The sequence below is a fragment of the Physeter macrocephalus genome, chromosome 7, assembly GCF_002837175.3.
Source record: "Physeter macrocephalus isolate SW-GA chromosome 7, ASM283717v5, whole genome shotgun sequence".
NCBI lineage: Eukaryota > Metazoa > Chordata > Mammalia > Artiodactyla > Physeteridae > Physeter > Physeter macrocephalus.
Genome location: NC_041220.1, coordinates 2,442,194 through 2,462,630, shown reverse-complemented (window position 1 = coordinate 2,462,630; position 20,437 = coordinate 2,442,194). Strand labels below are relative to the sequence as shown.

The 20,437-nt window shown below is 40.3% G+C and overlaps 1 protein-coding gene across 2 annotated transcripts in view; it reads left to right on the top strand.

Moving 5' to 3' along the window:
- GASK1B (golgi associated kinase 1B) overlaps nt 1-15,168 on the top strand; it is a 60,282-nt gene extending 45,114 nt beyond the window's left edge. Inside the window, exons 4-5 of one of the 2 annotated variants that reach the window (XM_007101320.3) lie at nt 10,576-10,802; nt 13,700-15,168. In XM_007101320.3, coding sequence (XP_007101382.1) covers nt 10,576-10,802; nt 13,700-13,907 — 435 coding nt within the window. In that variant the 3' untranslated portion in view covers nt 13,908-15,168. Of the gene's footprint in view, nt 1-9,657; nt 9,732-10,575; nt 10,803-13,699 lie in introns of those variants that run through there. The other variant, XM_007101322.3, reaches the window with a different exon arrangement.
- The last annotated feature ends 5,269 nt before the right edge of the window (nt 15,169-20,437 follow it).

Genomic DNA, 20,437 nt, shown 5'->3' with positions numbered 1-20,437 from the left:
GGCTCAAACCCGTGTCCCCTGCATTAGCAGGCAGATTCTCAACCACTGCGCCACCAGGGAAGCCCTGTGTGTGTGTGTTTTAATTACATTCTGTAAATGCAGTTGACTACATTGCATTTTCCTGTGACTTGTCATTGCTATCTTTTAACAATTGCTCCTACTTTTAACAATTAGAGAGAGGCAGCGTCCAGCAGGATGTACCTTTAGGATGCCGGAAATGGGGGGTGGGAGATGGAGGTTAGAGGGGCTTCTATTCCGGAGAATATAGGTCTGCAAGGCAGCAGCCAAGAAGTTTTCCCAGGATTGGAACTGGAGTCTTAATGGGACAAATACCACATTAGTGCTTTTGGACTCTAACATTATATGAAAGGCTTTGTTTGGCTTCATAGGTGATGTATTTAAATAATTTGCTTCACAACCATTTGTTCTGTTTTTCCTATGAGCATATGTTTGTACTTTTCATTTTACTTTATAAACAAAACTAGGAATTATAAGCATACGGGATACTGCTTACAGGGTTCGATTAAATTCAACAAACTTGGACTGAGGGATTTCTGTGCTCTAGCTAGATAATTCCAAACCAATCTGTGGGCCTCAGGCATCATTTCAGATTTCGTGTCTTGGCTCTTGAATCTGACACAGTGTCATCTCCAGGCCTGGGAACTATTGTTCTCTCATTTCTCAGTGTGATTCTTTCCCAGAAAAGATGGCCCCTTGGTTGATTCACATGCCCAGTTCCATCTAGGAAGTTGGTAAGTCTCCTGCAGAAATTGACCCGTGACATCATCCTTCCCACTAAGAAGTTAGGCCGTCGCAGAACCTCGTGGAGATTAGGAAACCAGCACTATTTCAAAAGGCAAATAGTTTCACTTTTTATGGCCCTTACATGGAATGTACTTCTGCTGCTAAAAATTCTCTACAAGAACATGACAGGATGGAGAAAGTCGATACAAAGGCCCTGACCTTTGTCAGTCTGTCTTTTGGGCCTCGACCTCTTTTCTCTGGTGGAGACCTTTTAGAGACCACATTCTCTCACTCCACAGAATTTAAGCTATTTATTTGATTTTTCAAGGATGCAGCTTTAAAGATAAAGAGCTGCCACACCAACCCTAGTCCGTGACAGAGGTGTAGCTTACTAGCAACCTGGCCTCTACACCAGGAAGGTATTTCTCTGGGTCCTGGCCCTCTTACTGTTAAGGGCTCTCTGCGTCTCAAAGCATCTCCTTCCTGTGAAGAAGCACAGAGTTGCTCAGACGTCTGCTTCCAACTTCAAAGCCTTTAGAATTTTATGTATCCTTTCCACCTACTATCTAGCATTTATTCTCAGAGCCTTCTGGCATGGATTTTGCTAAAGCCTCATTTGTGTAAAATGTGGCCTGGTTGACATAGGTCTTTGCTCTTGTATCTGTCGGAATCAAAGGAGAAATGTCTGGTCAAATACATTATATTCATAAACCTCATATTGCCAAGTGACGACCAACTGAGCATTTCTCGGTCAATTCTAATGTAATTGTTGATCAAAGCACAGTCTATTTTCCTTAATTACAGGTAATTTTTGCTTATTTCAACCCTTGCCATGGAATTTGTAGGCTGTGCTGAAATTGATTAGTGCATGGTCAGTACACATCATTTCTAAATCTTGTTGTATCCATAGCTGGGCTGGAGAGATCAGGGATTAGAGGAAGCCTGTGTGATTCCATAAATAATCTTTTGAGACTCAAAGATTGTTTAATGCACTGTTTGAGCTAGCTTTGGGGATTGGCTTCGCCACTGATCCTATGCCATGGAAACACAGACAGTTTGAAACCATCCTTGACTGCTGTTTTCCAGGAAAACAGCAAGTCTAAGCGTTGAATCTAGATAAATCTGCCAGGAGGTAAATAAGGAAACCGTGGAAAAAGCAACCCAACAGTATTGCCATAGCAACAATGAGAGCACAAGCAACTATTTATCTGGCTCAATATATATATATATTTTTGTATGTAATTATTTTTAAAAGATTCATGGTTTGTTTTGCCCAAGGAAGTAGACTCAGAGAGATTTAAGGGAGAGCTGGTCCATAAGGATTCTGTTAGTGCCAGGCTCTGCCCAACCACATTCAAAATGTTTACGGACACAGATAACTAAGAGATAAATGGGACTTTTCACATTTGTTACTGATTGTGGTCACATTGAATGGGACTGTTTGCGGTGATGGCTTTTCTGTGAGGTCACAAAACTCAGAGTTTTTGCTTTTTTTTTTTCTTTTTTACAATATTTACAAAATTTGCAATCATGGGTGAATCTGTTGGTGCCCTGGGATGAATCGAAGCTGGCACCAGACTCTACCAAGAGTTGTTCTCCTTTCGTGGCCAATGGACTCATGTGAAAAGACACATGGAATGAAAGAAAGTCCTTGATGAAGCAATAAAAACTGTTAATGTTCTTAAGTCTCTACCTGTAAGTGTACATCTTTTTAATATTTTGGGTGAGCAAGTGGAAAGTGTATATAAAGCACTTCTATTGCTTCCCACAGTGCAGTGGTTGTCTTGAGGAAAACCGCTTATACAATTGTTTGAATCAGGAGCTCAACTCATTGCTGTTTTCTCCTTTAACACCATTTTAACTCGTAAGAGCAATTCCATTTCTCTTATTATATTTTTAGAGATATAGCAATTTCTTGTAAAAATATGTTATGTTAACATGTAATGGGCGTATCAGTGTTATTTTTAAATGAGTTAATATGTTAACTATTCAATTTTTTTCAGTTTTAATTTCTATATGATAAATAACCCACATAAAGGAGGATTTTGGGGGGCTTCAATACTTTTAAGAGTGCCAAAAGGTTCTGAAATAAAAAAGTTTGAGAACTATGGCTCTAGGGTAATTTTTCCGAAATAAACTCACTTTTGCCTGTATAGTCTCTGGTAACTTCAGCGTTATGACGTTTCTGTAATTCTAAGATTCTTTGAATTTGATTTTAACACTCTGAGCTTTTTACAAGATACTGGATCAGGAAAACATGGAGGTCTGGCCTGATTAGAGGTCTTTTAGTAGTTAGCTATCTGCATGAGACAGATTTCAGTAGGAACTGGCGTTCATTCCTTCATTTTTTCCAACAGACATTTATTGAGTATTTGCATTGTGCAAATCGTGGTGTTGGTTGATGTGGAGGATACACAGTGAGTCATACTTAGAGGCATTCGATTGGAATCTCTGTGAAAGCAGGAATCTTGTCTTCTCCATGTTGGGAGGCAGTGTGGAAAAGGCGGAAGTTGGTAGAAATCCACATCATTCTCTAGCTGTGTCTCCTTGGGCAGGTTACTTAGCCTCTCTGAGCCTTTTCTTTATTTGTAATGTGATACCTAACCTTTTGGTTTATTTTGATAATTAGTAACTGCATGATATAAAATGCTTTTGCAGTATCCTGGGATTTCATATCTAAGCTACATAAACGGCTTTACTTTATAGCTATTTGCCAACCCAGGGAGCATAGAAACAAATACATTTTCAAACAGGAAATTCTATACATATGTGTAAAAATAATCTTTTTTTGAAAGTCTAATTTAGCAAAGCAGACTTTGTTTATTTATTTTCTCTTTTTTTCCCTTCTAGTTTTATTGAGGTATAATTGACAAATATAATGCATATACTTAAAGTGTACAATGGGGTGATTTGATTTACATATAAGTTGCGAAATCTTTACGATAGTCAAGCTAATTAACACCTCCATCACCTTACAAAGTTACCTTGTGTGTGTGTGTGTGTGGTGAGAATGTGTCAGATCTACTCTGTTAGCAAATTTCAAGTGTACAATACAGTATTATTAAATCTAGTCTGATCCTCAGAACTTATTCATCTTCTAACTGAAAGTTTGTTCTCTTTGACCAGCATCTTCCATCTTCCCGACTCCCCAGCCCCTGGCAATCTCCATCCTGCTCTCAAGCAGCGTTTATTTTTAAAGAACCAGAAAATAATCAGTCTATGTTTCCTATAAAGAGAGCTGATTTCCATAAAAAATAAGTTTCAATAATTTTGGGGTATGTTACATTAGGTTGTGTTAATCATTGTTAAAGCAAAACTATTCCATGGTGCTTGTTAAAGATGGTAAATTAGCCTTTGTTCAGGACCATCGCAATAGTGGGATTTTACAGTGGGGAGAGAGATGGAGGCTGAACCCAGAATACAGCAGTGCAGGTGGGAACTTATAGCCGGGGGGGCAGAGTAGGGGTCGTGGGGTGAAAAATGGCTGAGAGCAAACATCCGGGGGAAGGGGAGTTCCAGGTCAAGTGGCCTGACCAGATGCTTGCTAAAGACAGGTGCTCAGACATCGCCTTTGGGGTGGTGGCAGCTGAGGACCCAGGTTAGGTATTGAGCGTGATCAGGTAGCTGGAAGGGTGAGGGCTTCTGGTTAAACTGACTTTGCAGGGTTCTTGCTAAAACTTGATTTTATAAGGAAGTGTGTGGAAAGCCGAGGAGAAAGTTCGGGAGCCCGACTTTGGTCCAGCAAAGAGTCTTTGTCACCATAATCAGAGTTGTGTTGTAGTGCAGTCATTTAGTTTATCTTCACTCATTTTTGTCACTATCCTTATAATAAGATACTACATAATAGGGGAAAATAAAACAGGTAGAAATTCCATAAGAATGCTAAAAATGAACACACATCAAGTCAAGCAAGGGAAAAGCTTTGAATGAACTGTTCCCTGAGATGTAAATGTACATCATTTTAAAATTATTGGCAACCCTGTTTAAGGTTAAATCATTAAAAATGCTGTTTCATTTCATTGAAAGAAAGTATTTTTAAGAAAGTGTACCTATACTAAGGTTATTTTATTGCTGTTTTAAATATTTGCTTCATATAAATCCACGCTATAAATCAGAATTTCATAAAATATTACTGTTTTTCTTAGCCCAAGGGCTCTTTGTAAATCTCTACAGGAAGGTGGGTGTGCCTTTGACAGGCTATTTTCACGCAGCTCTGCTTGTGCAAATTACAGAACGTGAATTTTCTTTCTAAAAATAGATTGTCACTTGCCTGGTGACAAGTGACTCTTTCCCGAGTATTTCTGTGGCAGAATGATGTTTGACTTCTGGTATTTATTCAGAGGTACATGAATTCAAATATTGCATCTGTAGAAATAGATCCAAATGTATTGTAGCGTTAAAAATAGTTTTACTTATATATAAAAAAAAACAGTTAGTCTTTACTTATGATTCAGTAATGGGACAGAAACTGGAGAGTCTGCATAGAATTGGTATACACTGATAGTGATTTTTAAGTGTGGAATTCTGGCGTATAGGCAGTGTAGAGCCACGACTGCTGTTTACAGAGGCCGAGGCACAGGGGAACCGATGCCCGTAGTTAGATATATGTACCGCAAACGATTTTTACTTTTCTCATCGTTCACCAGCTACTCTGCTGGTCACATTTGCATGTATACTCATTTAACAGGCTACCTGCTGCCATGGTAGCACAGAAGAAAAATGAAACCTATTATTTTATGAGGTGAGAGTTCCCTGGCTATACAGGCGCAGACTGGTGAGAAGGCTGCTTTCGCTTTTGCTTTGTTGAGCTCTCAAGGTAGGGGCCTAGGTCTGTGATCACAAGTACCATGGGGGCCGGGTGCTTGTCTGAGGTCACCCTTGTCTGTGATCTAGTAGAGATCCACACACCCACTAGACCACAGGGATCCAAATCTGGCTCACTGATAACATGGCAACAGTGCATTGATTGACATCAAGACAAATCCAAGTGCGAGGATTTTCCAACGCGAGTTATTAGCTGACAAGTAAGTATGTCCGTATGCTTTGTTTTCTAGGGTGTGTTTCCTAGGGTGGGGCTGACAATTCTCACTGTTTTTTTGCCTTTTTGAGATAAAGTAAATACTGAAAGTTTTCTCTCCGTGCATTTTCTAACAACAAATGAGGTGTCAAGTGAGATCACTGGAATTCAAAGGAATCTTCCAGAAAACTGCAAATTACAATGCTATTGTTATTTCTGTCACATGTGCGTGTTGTTTTTCAAATGTCTCTTGCATGCAGGGTGCTCCATGGACTCCCCGTGGGCTGTGAGACTTCGTGGTCCACAGTTAGTGAAACGGAGCCACGTAAAGACGCAACCAGGAGCAAATGAGGGCCACACGCAGCCCTGTTCTTTGCTCCCTGCCCATCTTTCCCACTCCATTCACTGGATGCCGTTCTAAAAAGACCCACGTCTTACTCTGCCAGAATCATTTTGTTTATTTGAGTCTTCCCAAAGACAGTGTTTTGGAGGAGCTTTGTAAATAGCCAAATGCAAAGTGGGGCTGACTATCGCGAGAATTCTGTCAACAGTACACGTGCATCAAGTGCCTGCTCTGTACCAAGCGTTGCATGAGTTACTACGGGGAATTGTTCAATTCCACTCATTACATGTTTTATTGTGTGATTTAAACTTTCTTTATAAAATGCAGTTTTCTGTGTAAAGGGGCAGTTTTAATGTTTTAGATTTTATTTATATTTTTACATTTTCTTTATTTTATTTTTTAATTTTTATTTATTTATTTTTTTTCTGTAGTATGCGGGCCTCTCACTGCTGAGGCCTCTCCCGTTGCGGAGCACAGGCTCCGGACGCGCAGGCTCAGCGGCCATGGCTCACGGGCCCAGCCGCTCCGCGGCACGTGGGATCCTCCCATACCGGGGCGCGAACCCGGTTCCCCTGCATCGGCAGGCGGACGCGCAACCACTGGGCCACCAGGGAAGCCCCCCTTCTTTATTTTTTAATTGAAGTATAGTTGATTTGCAATGACTCAGGTGTACAGCAAAGTGATTCCGGTTTTTGTTTTTTTGTGGGTTTTTTTTTTAACATCTTTATTGGAGTATAATTGCTTTACAATGGTGTGTTAGTTTCTGCTGTATAACAAAGTGAATCAGTTATACATATACATATGTCCCCATATCCCCTCCCTCTTGCATCCCCTTCCCACCCTCCCTATCCCACCCCTCTAGGTGGTCACGAAGCACCGAGCTGATCTCCCTGTGCTATGCGGCTGCTTCCCACTAGCTATCTATTTTACATTTGGTAGCGTATATATGTCCATGCCACTCTCTCACTTTGTCACAGCTTACCCTTCCCCCTCCCCATATCCTCAAGTCCGTTCTCTAGTAGGTCTGTGTCTTTATTCCCATCTTACCCCTAGGTTCTTCAGTTTTATATATATATATGTTCTTTTTCAGATTCTTTTCCCATTTAGGTTATTACAAAATATTGAGTGTAGTTCCTGGTGCTCTACAGTAGGTTCTTGTTGTTTATCTATTTTATACATAGTAGAGTGTATATTTTAATCCCAAATTCCCAATGTATCCCTCCTCCCCAAAAGGTGCAGTTTTAAAACAAATAACTTGAAAAGAGATGGTGAGAAGCTTGAGATATTGACTTAACAAACCAGAAGCACAAAATTCTGGGAAGAGCTAGGAACAAGATTTAAGAGCCGCTTAAGCCCTTGCTAGACAAGGTTATTAATACAAAGACATAATTTACTATAGTTGGATGATAAGAAAAACAAAGTAAAACTCAGAGTATTTAAAGCCTTGCAATCTGATTCTCTATCTGTAGGTGTACACACATACACACACCACACATACTCAACATGTGTTAACATACCCACAAGGTACATGCATAGATCTGAATAAAAGGAACAATAAACATTTTTGGAAGAGAAGTTAAGCTGAAGGCACACACCCACTTTCAATAACAAGGTCTGAGACTTGAAGGGCGCAACAGTCTGACAGGGAAGTGGTGAAATCATCACAGACTGTTGAGTGATTCAAAGTGAGATCAGACAAAACACTTTAAAAGTGCACTGTTCGAAACAGTCCAATGTTAGAAGATAGTAAAAAGATGCCCTAAGTCGGTCTGTCCCACTTCTAACTTTTAATGCTTTCTTTTAGCTTAAAAATAGAAAAGTATAACATTTACAGCAGTACTAAAAGTTAAGCCTGAACGCTAAAGTGCTTATTATTTAGCAATAGCGTATATGATACTCGTGTCCTTGTCGTAGAAACAACAGAAATGTTGCTATATGTCTTGGTCCTTTCCCGCTACTAGAAATCAAAAAAGAAGAAAGAGCTTAGGGTTCCGAGCAGCATTTAAGAACTGGCTGGTAGATCTATCGTTAAAATTTAAGTTCTAAACGCACATATCCAACTCAACACACCTTGATTTTGTAGCCAAAATGAAAGAGGATTAAGATTTTCCCCCCATATATAATGTTATTATAATTGGATAAAAACATATGACGATGATGGGAAAAGGGTACAGGATTCTTTGAGAATTATTAGCTAATGTATATTAAAAAGAGACATCGGAAAGTGACTGGCAATATATTTTTATAGACAAGCCCTCAAAAATAGTCAGCCCACTCTCAAAAATCCTCTCGAGTCCAATAGCAAATTTTAAAACCCCACCCCAAAAAGGGGAGACATCGGGTGAGAAGCAGCCTCCAGAAGAGTTAATTTTACCTTCTCCCTGACCCCCCGATGGTAACTTAAAAACTGGTGAGCACATACAATCTCTCTATATCATTTGGTTTCTCTTATATTCAAAGGCAGTCAGGGTGCTACATAAAATAAATCAAATTGAGAAGAAAGGGCTCAGTACATTTTTCTAATAGTTTCCAAGTTATGCTTTTTTCATTTAACCTGCAGTCATGTGGTCGGACATTCTTGCCCGCCTTTGGGAAACTCTGAACCAGCCCTGGGAACTCACCATGCCCTGGAGTCAGCCGATGTGACGTTTCTGGATAAACCGCTGGTTAGGTTCATGACCCTATGGATCGGCTGCCTGGAGCCAGTTCTGCCAGAGCCCTCCCTGATCTGTAGACTGTTTCTCGACCAGCACTGTACCCTCCGAACTGTCCAAGTGCTTGTGGTTCATGGGTCACCCCGTCCCATGTAACTGCTTTGGTATAAACCTCATAGAAAATTGGCTTATGCTAACTTCTCTTATAATTCCTGCTTCCCAAAGTACGCTATTCGATACCAAGGCTACTTACCTGCAGAAAACAGAGAGGAGGGTCCTTTGTCCAGTTCTCAAAGTTTGCTGTGGTAGTGAGACAAGATTAAACCACTTCATTTTCCTCAGGAAGTGGTGCTGGCCATGGGTGACATTTGCCTTGGTGCCTGGCCCACTGCTAGCGGGTAGAAGATGTTACATAAACGTCTGTTGCATGAATGAATGAAGAGTTGTTTCAAAGTAGGCTCAATTTTGGTACTGCTCTTTCTGCATCCCTTCCTTAGCAAGTGGCCACAGCCCCACAGGATCTGCAAAACCCCAGGAAGAAGAGAAAGGATGGGAGTTTAGTGACAAAAGAATAAAAGTGACACTCTGTGTTGAGCCATCTTTTGAATTTTGAGCGTATGTACAATCTTCGACTAGCCTTAAACTAGTCAACGTGACGTATTGGGGGAAAATCGTGGCGTTTTGAAGACAAACACAACTGTGTCTGAATCTTAAATTTGCTACTTACTAATACTTAAGTAGCAGAGCAGATTATTTAACCTCTCTGAGGCTCAGTTTTCCTTCACTGAAATGGAGAAGTTACCTTTGGCCTTGGAAGCTGGTTCTGGGGTAAATCACTTCATATAGTGTGTGCATTGTGTCTCAATAATAGTAATGACAGTTTTCTCTCTTTTTTTGAGTATCTTCTGGATGCCTGGGTCAGGGCTGGTGTGTATCCAGCCACTTCGATTAATCTTCCCACTAAATGCGCAAGGTGAATAGTTTCATTCCCATTATGCAGATAATTAAACTGAGAGTCAGTAATGTAAAGGGATCTATACAAGGTCGCGGAGCTGAGAAGTGTGAGAGAAGGGACTTGAGTTTAAATGTATCTAACTCCTGAGCCTAGGCTTTTCTGTACCCTGATTAATAAATATTATTTCTTCCCTTGCCCAAAAGAAATGGAAGTAACCCAATTCTCCCTTTCCTAGTTAATCTGTTTGCCCCCTTCTAGAGGGTAGTAGCCCTATTACCCACAATAAACACCAATAGACCCAACTGTTCTGCTCAATCCGCTTACCTATTTAAAATCTAACTGTGGGCTCCGTACATAGAGTGTTCTTGGCTATCGTTACTGGATCGCACATCTTTTCAATAGATTTCTTCTCTGTTATTTCAGGTTAGACCCTGCCATACTGAAATCCAGAGAGGTTAGGGGATGCAGTACACTTTTAGAGCCTCTGAGATAACTCAGGTTTTCTGGATGTGTCAAAGTACAATCGTTTCTATCTTCTGTCCCAAGTAGCATCAGAGCAGAGATTCTTCTGGCCACGCATCGGTGTATGATGTCAGCGGTAACTCTGAATATTAAGGGTGGAGATGCTTAGCTTGGATGATCTGCCTTTGGAGCTGTTAGCAGATCTGGCAATGCTTAGACCCATCGCTAGGTCAGAAGGATATGAACCTTGGACTTTAAGTGTTGCCTTTAATTTAATGAGCCTGGCCCCAATTAGATTCTGGCAAGTCAGCTATTTAGAAAACTCTCATCCTTTGGAAGTCTTCTGGCTTTCCCAAGTTTTGTTTTTACTCGGCATCTTGGATTTGTTTTCCCTTTTCAGATTTATAATCGCTTGGATACCAATTGCTGTGGGTTCCGACCTCGAAAGGAAGACGCCTGTGTACAGAGTGGACAGAGGCTGAAGTGCGACAACCAGGATGCCGTGGCTCTAGCCCACATTGTCCAGCGAAAGCAGGACCCAAGGCACTTGGTCTTTATAGACAACAAGGGTTTCTTTGACAGAAGCGAAGATAACTTGAACTTCAAACTGTTAGAAGGCATCAAAGAGTAAGTTTCTTGATGTAGTAACATCTGCAGGACATTACATTTCTCTTGAATAAGTAGTAAGGTCTGGAGAAGACTCACATCCTGTGTCTGATCAATTTAGCCCTTAAAGAGAATCTGGGAATGGAAGCCCGGAGAAGGGAACCAAACCCAAGGGCAAGAGAACAAGGGTGCCGCCAGGTTTTACCGTCACTGACCCGTGCAACCTACAAAGGTCCTGCTGCGTTTCACCTCCATCACGTTGCTTGACCCTCGCTGTGAAAATCCATGTGGGTGAGGTTGGAGTCATGTGGAGGTCTGTGGAATAGGAAGCAGCCCAGCAGGGGTGAGCAGGTGACGGGGCTCCATTACCAGGGCACAGGACCGGGGAACTAACAGACGAGCTGATATTGACAAGGCAGGATGTCCAAAGGCAGAATAAACTCAGTGATTTTGATCAGCGCATGGGAAGTCAGAGCCAGCCGGCTGAGTAGGACACAGTAGCCAAGGACAATGGCTGTTGAATTCAAGTAGGAGGGTTTCTGAGCATTTGAAAATCCTTCCATAGACATAGATTATGGGGAGAAGTATCTTGAGCCTACACTCCAGAAGTATTTGGAAATATAGGAAACTAAGACACGCCATAGTGGCAGGAACCTCATTGCAGAGTCTGAGCTGTTTGCCCCCAACCGTGGAGGTTGAGGCTACATTTCAGTGCTCCCCGCAAAAAGCACACTTCATAGTCTTTGTACCTTAGTGAGAAATCAGGGTCACTAAGAAACTGGGGTGTGTGTCTGAACTCGAAGATAGAAGGGTGCTTTAGTGAAACAGTCAACCAGCCTTTTGTGAAACTCAGTGACTGCTGGGGACACATGAGCGAGCCTAGAATTGAGGGTAGAAGCCAGGCCTTCCAAGTCCAAGTCCAGTAACTTTTCTGCAGTGACTCTTGGTGTTTCTGCTGTTCCTATTTCTCTTGTTAATAAAACTCTGAAGCATATTTCAACAATTCTTCCTAGCTCCATGAATTAGGTAATGTGGATTTTATGGTCTTTTGACACTAGAGACAATGAGAGTTTCAGGAGCCCCACTTTCATGAGTTTTTGTTGTGTCTTTCCATGTTAATACTCATTCTTCACATCTCTTTGTGGATTGAAGGTAGACTATATGGATTCTCTCAGATTCTCTCTGCTAAGTGTCTAAGCTCAGGAAATTTTATGTGTAGGAAAGTTTCCAAACCAGAGGCATCACTTGCTGAGTTGGTATTACGGGGTCTTCTTTAAAGCCCTGCATTTCCTCTTAGAATTAAGTGTATGCCTGGAGAATCCACCTATCCTATACATTCATAAAAATATGAATAACGTTTTGTTTATGCTTTCAAAGAGGATTTAACCTTAAATGCATTATGAGGAGTAATGAGTTTAAAGTTAAATCTTCTTTGAATATGTAATTTACCCATTCAACAGCAAAAACGAAGACTTTGCTAACCCAGATTTATGCACAGAATATTTCTATTAATCAGTGTAATGCAAAGTCAGGTAACTTTTTTGATTTTCCTTTGTGAAAAAAATTAGTCGCTGAAGAGAGCCACGGTTTTAGCAGTTTCATCTCATACATTCTGCCACAGCTAAATTAGTTCAAGGGCCGTAGAATTTATAAATCACGGATTATTAGTACTTCATAGAGCAGACATTCTTCCTTAATTAGTACTATGGTCACTAAATTATATAGGACATGTCTTCAGGGAGCTCAGAGGATCTGATTAGCGCCCTTTAAGCACGCCCAGCCCTGTGGCCTTTGGTCTCTCTGCAGCATCAGAAATGCTGGAGCATGTGGATTGCTGTATTCCTGCTGCCTCAGTGCTATCCCAGCTTGCTCCCCTGACCTTGGGAGAAGGTGCTTAGAGGCCTGAAACTCCTGGCAGACTGTACTCTTGAAACAAGTATATGTTCTGGTTTAGTTTTTAAGGAACAACTAAGTTTACTATTACACCCCAATATTTGTACTGTGCTTTCATCAGCATTTTAATGAAAGCTTGGAGAGAGGCCAAATTGGAGATTCAGCAAAACATTGCAGGTAATTTTGAACCAGAAATTTTACTAAGTCCTTCAGATACTGTATATGCTAGACCCCTGGCTTTATTCTTCCTAAAGGAAGAGCGGAAATCGCAGTGCACTCTCTTTCGGTAATTCAGCAAGGCTCCTTCTAAATTGACCTCAGGTTTTCCAGAGAGATGCTTCATTGTGGAATGCCCTGGGTCTCAAACTTGAGTTTTGCTACATTTATTTGAAAACAATTTAGTATTCTGGTTTAATAGAATGTTCCCAGATTTTTAGAAATCCTGAAGTATTATCTGAACCGAAGGCAGTTCTCTATTTAATGGGGCATTTTGGAATGATTTCTTTCTTTTTACTGCATACATTTTGGATTATTTCTCATTAAATTCAGTCATGCATCTTCTCCTCTAGAAGAGTACTTTACTGAAATTGTCAGCACTTTTCTTCTCATATTTCCTTGCATAAAACCCCATGTTGACACTTACAAGGTCACGATTCTACTTGACTGATGAAAGTGGTTTCTATGGGTGCCGTGGAGCTTAAGATTGAGGAAAGTATTGTTTCAGGTTATCAGAATCCATTCTAATTCCATGCCTCTCTTTGCCTGCATATTATAGCCTTAAGTTAGACATTGGTATTTATATCAAGCTCCCAATGGTATAGAAAATGCAGTTCCCTTGAAACCTATTCTTCCAGTATGTAATTATTAAGAGACGTGTCAGCTTGACAGTGACAAAAAATGTTTGGATTCTCAAGGTATTATCTGATAGTGTGATTTCTGCCGGGTTAATGAACGGCAGAGCCATCGGGTAAGGCATAATATTTCCAAGCAATTACGAAGAATGAAATATCATTTTCTCTTTTTAGGTTTCCTGAATCTGCAGTTTCCGTTTTGAAGAGCCAGCACTTACGGCAGAAACTCCTTCAGTCTCTGTTTCTTGATAAAGTTTACTGGGAGAGTCAGGGAGGTAGACAAGGAATTGAGAAGCTTATCGATGTAGTTGAACAGAGAGCCCAAATCCTGCTCACCTACATCAATGCACATGGGGCCGAAGTGTTACCTATGAATGAGTAGCAAGAGGTCTTGTGGCTGGAGTTCTACATATATTTATGCATTTTTGTTTTGGAGTCAAGTACACAAACCCCAAGTCCTTTTAGGGATGAGGCAGTGGTGATGAATACACAGAATAAATGAATTTAGTCAAGTGTATATGATGAGCCTGTGAGCTATAAGCAGACTCTAAAAGCTTTTACATTATACTGCTAAAAGAGGTTTACATTTTCCTTTGACACCATGACCTGTGAGTCGCCACACCTGAGCACAGAATGGTTGCAATTATTATCCCAGCTAGCCGTGTTAAAATATCTGTCATGTCGGTTAATAGAACAGTGTGAATCCGAGGTGGTGACTCCTTTAGTAACTTGCTGCTCTAATGGGAAGCGTTCTGGACGACCTTCTGTTGCTAATTGTTAGAACACAGAGCAGTCTCAACACCACCCACAGGCAACTCTATGTTGGCAGATGGAGGCGTATGATCTGCAGAAACATCAGAGCCTACAGTTATTCTTAGGAGAGAGCCTACAGTAATTCTTAGGAGAAATGGTGGTTTATTTGTAAAACCCCCAGTGTATATTCTGTTGTACCTATAAATGATCAGCCAGCTCTGTGATCCTTTGCTGAAGAATCGCATTTTCCATTCCTTTTTAGAAAGGTATTTGTTGCCAGTGTAGAAACCATCCATATCCGAAGATTTATACATTAGGTAGTTTTGCTCTTTCGGTTTCGCTCCAACTTACGTCTAGTGGCTTAGACATTCAACAGTTATAAGGTATTTACACATGTGAAACTATACTTATAGAGTATCTTTTTGTTAAGTGGATGCTCTTTTTACCCTTTCTGTCATCTTTACCGAGGATATACTGTAATTTCTGTATATTTCATTAATAACAGCGGATTTCTTCTAATTTGTTCTGTGTAATTATATTTAAACTGAATTAATTGATATTGTCCAGATATTGACCATAGGACCAGATACTGAATGTGTTTAAATATATTGTTTGGCTTACTCTAATATGAACAACATCAGTTAAAACCCGACGCTGATCAATTCTCCTCAGTGAAAGCACATGACTAGAACTGAAACAGCCCAAATTATTTAGGCTCAAATAATTCTCTCCGAACTCTACCAACTTTTTAATGAGGTAGAAGGACGTGAACACATAGTATTCCTGTGTCGAGTCTTCATGTCCTTGAAGGTGTCCACATAATGGTGTTTGATAGATGGTCACATAGAGATTTCAAATCCGGAACAAATCATTATTACCCTCCCCCCATCCCTTATTAAGAAGCTACTCTACTGACTTCTTCTTTCTGTTTAAAAATACAGTTTAAGAATGTTTATAATGCATTCTATCCTCTGTTTTCTCAGTGCTGCATGTTATTATTCCTGAAGTACACCCCATTTTCTGTGTTCTGATAGAGGGTCACTCAATATCACTGTAAATTAGAGCTACTGGAGACATTTTGATAAAGGCTAACATGTCTATAGATTATAATTTACACCAGTGAATGGGGCAGAATGTCAAAATAGCATGTTGAACACAAGAGAAGACGGACCAAGGGAAAAGGAGTCATTCAATCCTCTGATTATAACTTTTCTAGGGCCGCGTTCAAGCCCTCTTCTCAGCAGCTTCCCTTGCTGACTGACCCTTGGAGAGCTGGTCTTCAGACGATCTTCTCTTCAGTGTCCCCTCTGTAGCCCTGAGTGCCTCCCCTGGTCCTACACATTCAGTGTACGCTTGGACCCTCATGAGTCTCCACTTCTACCTGCTGTATTTGGGCTTTTTAAGATCGCTTTATGTCTCAGTAATCAGCACATTAATGAAAAATTGGCCTAACAGAAGTCTGGAGGTCCAGATTCTACTTTAAAATAACTCTTTGTCGAGTTGCCTTATACCTTGTCTTATCCATGTGGCATATTTGCATTTTAAAATGCTTTTTATGGAATATACCATCTTATCCAAATTTGTGAAATTGATGCTGGGAATTCCATGTTCCTCAGAAGCGGCTTTAATTTTGCATCTCAAGCTACACCATTTCGGGGTAGCTTGGTCCTCCAGCTAGTGGGTCTGATTGTAAGGTCCAGGAACACTTGTTTATTTTAGTCACCTTTGCTTTTCAACAATGTATTTTGTTTTGGAATCATTGAATAATTCATGCTGTGTTATTTTTGAATAATGGATGACTGAAGGCCAGGCTTTTCATTCTAATAAGTAATACTCTGCTCTTACTGAAACTAAGGGAATACTCTGTGCCTTTCAGGTATACTCATTATGCTGTGGTTTGGTTCACATAGCACATTATGGGGTTTATTTGTAACTTGACAAATTTAAAATAGAGCAATTTACCTGGGCAGACATACAAAAGCTTATTCTTATGTGATTATTTTTTAAGCTGATATTACGAAAATAAATATCTAAAAAATGTATAATAAAAATATTAGAAATTAAAGATGTGTGCTTTTTATTCCGTAGGGTTTTTGTTGTTGTTGTTGTTTTGTTTTGTTTTTGTTTTTTTGTAGATGGGTTGCTTTTCAGAAGTGAAGTCTAGGAGAATGTTTGCTGCCTTCATCCATGATAAAAGAAACAATTGAATAGTCAAAAATTATACTGGACTGTGTTTGCGTATGCATGTATTTGATATCATTAACGGTGATTTCATGCCTTCTCTTGGTGTACATTTAGCATTGTTTTAGGTGGTATGCAAATTAGTTAACAGGTATCATAAACTAGAAGAAAACACTAATATGGGGTTTTCTTTGCTTTGGGTGAGTCTTACCATTATGTTTAAAGTTTTCTTTATAGTATTCATATTTATTAAACTTATTAGGCACCTGGGGAGCTTCTTGAAATATAAAATGTTTTAGACTTACGCTCAAAATATTTATACTCCCTGAACTTGTGTAATAGCCTGTTTATACCATTGTACTTTTAAATACACATTAAATTACAGCTAATGACTAAAATAACCTAGTTGTAGATTCATCTACACACTGTCTTATGAAATTCTCATGTTTATCTTAGCACAGAACGAATAATGCACGTTTAGGGCACTAGTCTGAAAATATGATATGGGAATCGTACATGGGTCAGATAAAGATGATGAAGACCTTTCTCTAAAAAACTAAATAGTGTCATCAAGCATTAAGAACTTTCATGAATGAAAGATGATTCGACTTGTCAGAGAAGTTTCCGGACACTTGGAAATAGCCAGAAGTGTTCTTTCAGTGCAAGGCTGGGCTTAATTTTTTATTGAATGGACTAGTTAACAGTGCTGTAAAGCAGAGGTTAACTTGTCAATTTTTATCCCAGGGAGATGCAAATAATTTCTGTCTGGTGGAAGAGACAACCCTAATGGTTTTACAGTTTATCACCCTGTTGGACATTAACCAGTTTTTATATCTAGTCCAACAATCTTATCCTAACATAGCCTGTAAATATTTAGCTTTGAAATGCTCTTTGAAATGATTTTACCATCTCACTGGTTCCCCTGTTAGTTAAGTATTTGAATAAAATCTTTGACATATGTTCATTTTACATTTGCATAGGAGTTGCAGTTCTACCTTTCTGAAAATTTTGCTTTAATGAATTTTTGACTGCAGAGCCAGATAATTGTATTTTCTTGAGAGCCATAATTTTAAAATTTTGAAACTTTAACAACTTTCGAAACAGAGTCACATAATTTTAAGAACTGAATGCTACCATTTGATCAACAGCTTAAGTTTATTTTCATTTAATCCTTTAATTTATTAAAAATTATTAGTTGATCATCTACTTGAAAGGTGTGACTCAGGCGGGTTACTGGCAAACTTTGTTTTGTAGCCTAAAAATTCACATGGTATGTGAATGAAGTCACAGAAATCCCTTCTTACATCAGCGTTGCATACGGTTAAATTAGTTCAACATTTTTTTTCACCTTAGAAAGGTATCTTTTTACACTCATGTTTCCAAAGTGCATTTAATTTGTTGATAAAAATATGCACAATTTTGCACACATTAAGAAATCTCTATGCATCTTCTTTCTAAAAAAAGTAATGTGTATTTCTTAGCAGCACTTGTCAAGATTTCTAAAGCTTTTGAGACAAAGAGCTAAAAACAAAACAAAACAACCAAACAAACAAACCAAAAAACCCTCCCTTGTCAGGGGCTTTTATCACATGCTGCAGAATAGCCAGCTGAGCTATATTTCAAAAGGCAAACTGGGCTGCAGGGAGTGGACCAGTAACTAAATGAGACTGAAACAGCTGTGATTTTGCAAAACGTGCCAACATTTTCTTTAGCTACAGGACACGAGACATCATCTGGCTCATAAAGTACTCTTTGTTACTGGCTCAACTTCTGTTTAGGAGAACAAGAGATCTTGTTCTGTATCTGCATTTCAGGTCCTCAGGAGTATTACAAATTTAGGTCAACATTATTATTTTACCTTTTAGTACTTAAAAAAATAAACTGTGAGTCAGATATCTGCTCTAACTTGGTGAGAATACATTACAGTGAAACTTGCAAGATTCAGGTCTTTCATAAGAGAATTTTGAAATAATTTATAGCCTCTCCTAGGAGAGAGTCAATCTTCCTCTCTCTTCATCAGGTAACAAGTGACAGTTAAAATATAAGACTTTGCCAAGACTTTCGGTGACAATTGTGGCAGTACCATTTGTGTCATTTCCTTAGTCTTACTTTATTGTTAGTTGCAAGTAGAGATGAAGCATGTTTAAGGAGGAGTGACATGGCAGCATCCAGAGCAGGAACTTCCTGATTAAGGACATAGATTCCTAATTAAATCTTGACTTTGTCCCAGGCTACCTACCAGTTGCCAGTAGTAACATGCCTTCAAGCTGTGACAACCAAAAATGTCTCTGGATTTTGTCAGCTATCCCCTGACAGGCAAAATCATCCCCTGGTTCAAAACCACTGCTTTAGTCCATTGATAAAAGGCCCCCCATAGAAGGTAAACCTTTAATTTTCTTTTGTCTTACGTTCAGTTCATGAAGATGTTCTCTGTCAAATTCCTCATCTTAGAATGGATTGCCATGTTGTATGACATCAATCAGAGCCCCAAGAGGTTTGATGGTTCGGGGAAAGGGATCTTGAAATAAGCCACAGGAGAGTCAGGAGGAAGAGACATCTTGGGCTCTGAAATACGAATTTTAGGTGAGGAATAAATCTAGGAGCACACGAACGACAAATTAAACATCAGCGCAAACATTTGCAATGAGTGGTGGTAAAATTGCTTTACCTTCCTCTGCCCCCGAGGCCGGTATCTGTATCCTTCGAGAAGAAGACGGGTCTGTAAAGAAGGCATGCTCTCATCAGGACTCTAACAGCCCAGGGCACCCCCCCCACCACCCCCTGACGGAAAGTCAAATGTTGCGGAGGGTGTTTCCTTACAGCAGGAGGGGAGGAAGAGTGGTGAAGTGCGTTAGAAGGGAATCGTTGGACTAGGATGCAGTTAGCAGCCCATGGGCAGAGCAGAATCACATGGGAAATCCAAGAAAAGGATGGAATATCAATAAGATAAACTAAGTAATGTCACAGGAACAAAGTGCCATCAAATCTCCGTGGCTTGAAACCACAAATGTTGATTTCTCATACAAATGCCCATCCCGGCTTGGCAGGAAGGCTTTGTGTTTCCTAAACACTGGGACCCAAGCATATGAGCAGGCTGGATGTACCCATCGCCGTGCCCGAATGAAGGGAAGTTCTGAAGGGCTGGTATATCCGGTTACGAGTCACTGGACAAAAGCAGTCTGGAAAGTGAGAAACTTGAACTGTTTGGTGAATGGGTGGATGGCGAAAGGTACAAGTGGTGGCTCAGATTATATTCGAGGCAAATACAACCTACGTCTCCTATTGTCCATTCGATAACCCTCTTCTTCTGGGGACCCCTCCCATCCCCATTTCACTTCCCCTCTGCCTGGGCCCCCAGGCCATAGGCGAGAGGTTAAGGGATGTACGTGTGACTTCCACTGGGCAAACAGTCTCTTTATCCAGCTCTGTTCGCTATCATCACTGATCGGTTCAGAATGGAACCCCTGACCGACTGGGTCAATCAGAAAACGTGCCTCAGAATTTTAGGCCCGAAAAGGAGGAAGACCAGGGCTAAAGTGATGATGCGTGATATTCCGGAGACTTTTTACTCAGACTTTACGCGAGCTGGAGAAAGCTGACTACAGAGAGCGGAGGAAAGGTGGAAGGGAGCCCGCAGAGGAGCTGACAGCCGACAGGAGGGGCGGCTGCTGCCTGTGGTCCTGTCGCTGCCGTTGCCTTGGTTGCCCTGGAGATGCCTTCCAGTTCTTGGTTTCCTTGAAATGGCTCAGCGTCCTTTATTAACTCACCTTTTTGCTTCAACTTAATCTGGGTTGGTTGTTTTTCTGATACTTGCAACTAACAGAAAATCTCTGATTGGTTTCTAAGGCGGTTAGGTGTTCTTCTAATACAAAGTCTAGAACGTACGCCGTGATTTCCTCCTATGACAGATGAAGATGTCTGTGCTCGCAAGTGTTCTTCCCCCACTTCTTTCCTTCCCAGACCAGCTTCTGAAATATG